The sequence below is a fragment of the Penaeus monodon genome, chromosome 22 (assembly GCF_015228065.2).
Source record: "Penaeus monodon isolate SGIC_2016 chromosome 22, NSTDA_Pmon_1, whole genome shotgun sequence".
Taxonomy (NCBI): domain Eukaryota; kingdom Metazoa; phylum Arthropoda; class Malacostraca; order Decapoda; family Penaeidae; genus Penaeus; species Penaeus monodon.
In genome coordinates this window covers 10,187,102-10,187,896 of record NC_051407.1, presented here as the reverse complement: position 1 = coordinate 10,187,896, position 795 = coordinate 10,187,102, and the positions used below count along the sequence as shown (strand labels likewise).

At 40.6% G+C, this 795-nt stretch overlaps 1 protein-coding gene across 1 annotated transcript in view; it reads left to right on the top strand.

The window, feature by feature from the left end:
* The window catches only part of LOC119586927, a gene marked incomplete at its 3' end in the record, with an annotated part of 100,674 nt that extends 99,932 nt beyond the window's left edge, over nt 1–742 (top strand). Inside the window, 1 exon segment of the mRNA XM_037935656.1 lies at nt 647–742. Within this exon segment, the coding sequence (XP_037791584.1) occupies nt 647–742 (96 nt within the window).
* Nucleotides 743–795: the final 53 nt, after the last annotated feature.

Below are 795 nucleotides of genomic sequence, written 5' to 3'. Positions count from 1 at the left end.
TCACGAGCAGCATTACGCAAGTACGAAAGGTTATCAGTTCGGCCGCACCGGCACCGAGTGGCGTAACGGTCGCCCCACCAGATAGGACACCCAGAATACCAACATCCTTTCCTTTACTTCTTGTGTTTATCAACCGTTTGGTGTTATATTAAACATTTATACTGGGTAATGACCTCTTACTCTTTTCACAAGCACATCTGAAAACCAACAAATGACTAATCCTAGGAGACAGTGTGCAGGGCTACGAACCCATCGTTTATCTTTACATAAAATAAATCGTGTTTTGGTTGGTTATATATTATCAACAAAACATAATTAACTCGTTTTGTTTATCTTGCACTTTCAACAACTTATGTTATCACATACTATTTGTAACAAATAGTTAACTTGTATTTTTGTTGACATGTACTACCAGCATCAAATGACGAACACCATGTAACAAATAACTAACCCCTGTTTATGTTGACCATTTACTATTAATATCAGATAACTAACTCCATACTTTTCTTGACTATACATATAATGTCAGTAACAAATAAGTAACCCCATTTACCATGAACAAATAATAAATTCCATGCTTTTCGTGACCATATACTACAAGCAGCAACAAATAACTAATCGGTGTCTTTGTTTGTGTTTGTTGCAGCAGGCAGTCGTCGCAGTTCGTCCGGCCAGTCGTCGCCGTCGGTGCAGCACAACCTCGGCCCCGCCTACTTCCTCACGCCTGTCCTCTGCGTTCACTGTGAGTTTGCGTGCACTCGCCTTTTGATGACTCGTGCTCGAGTTATGTTCCTG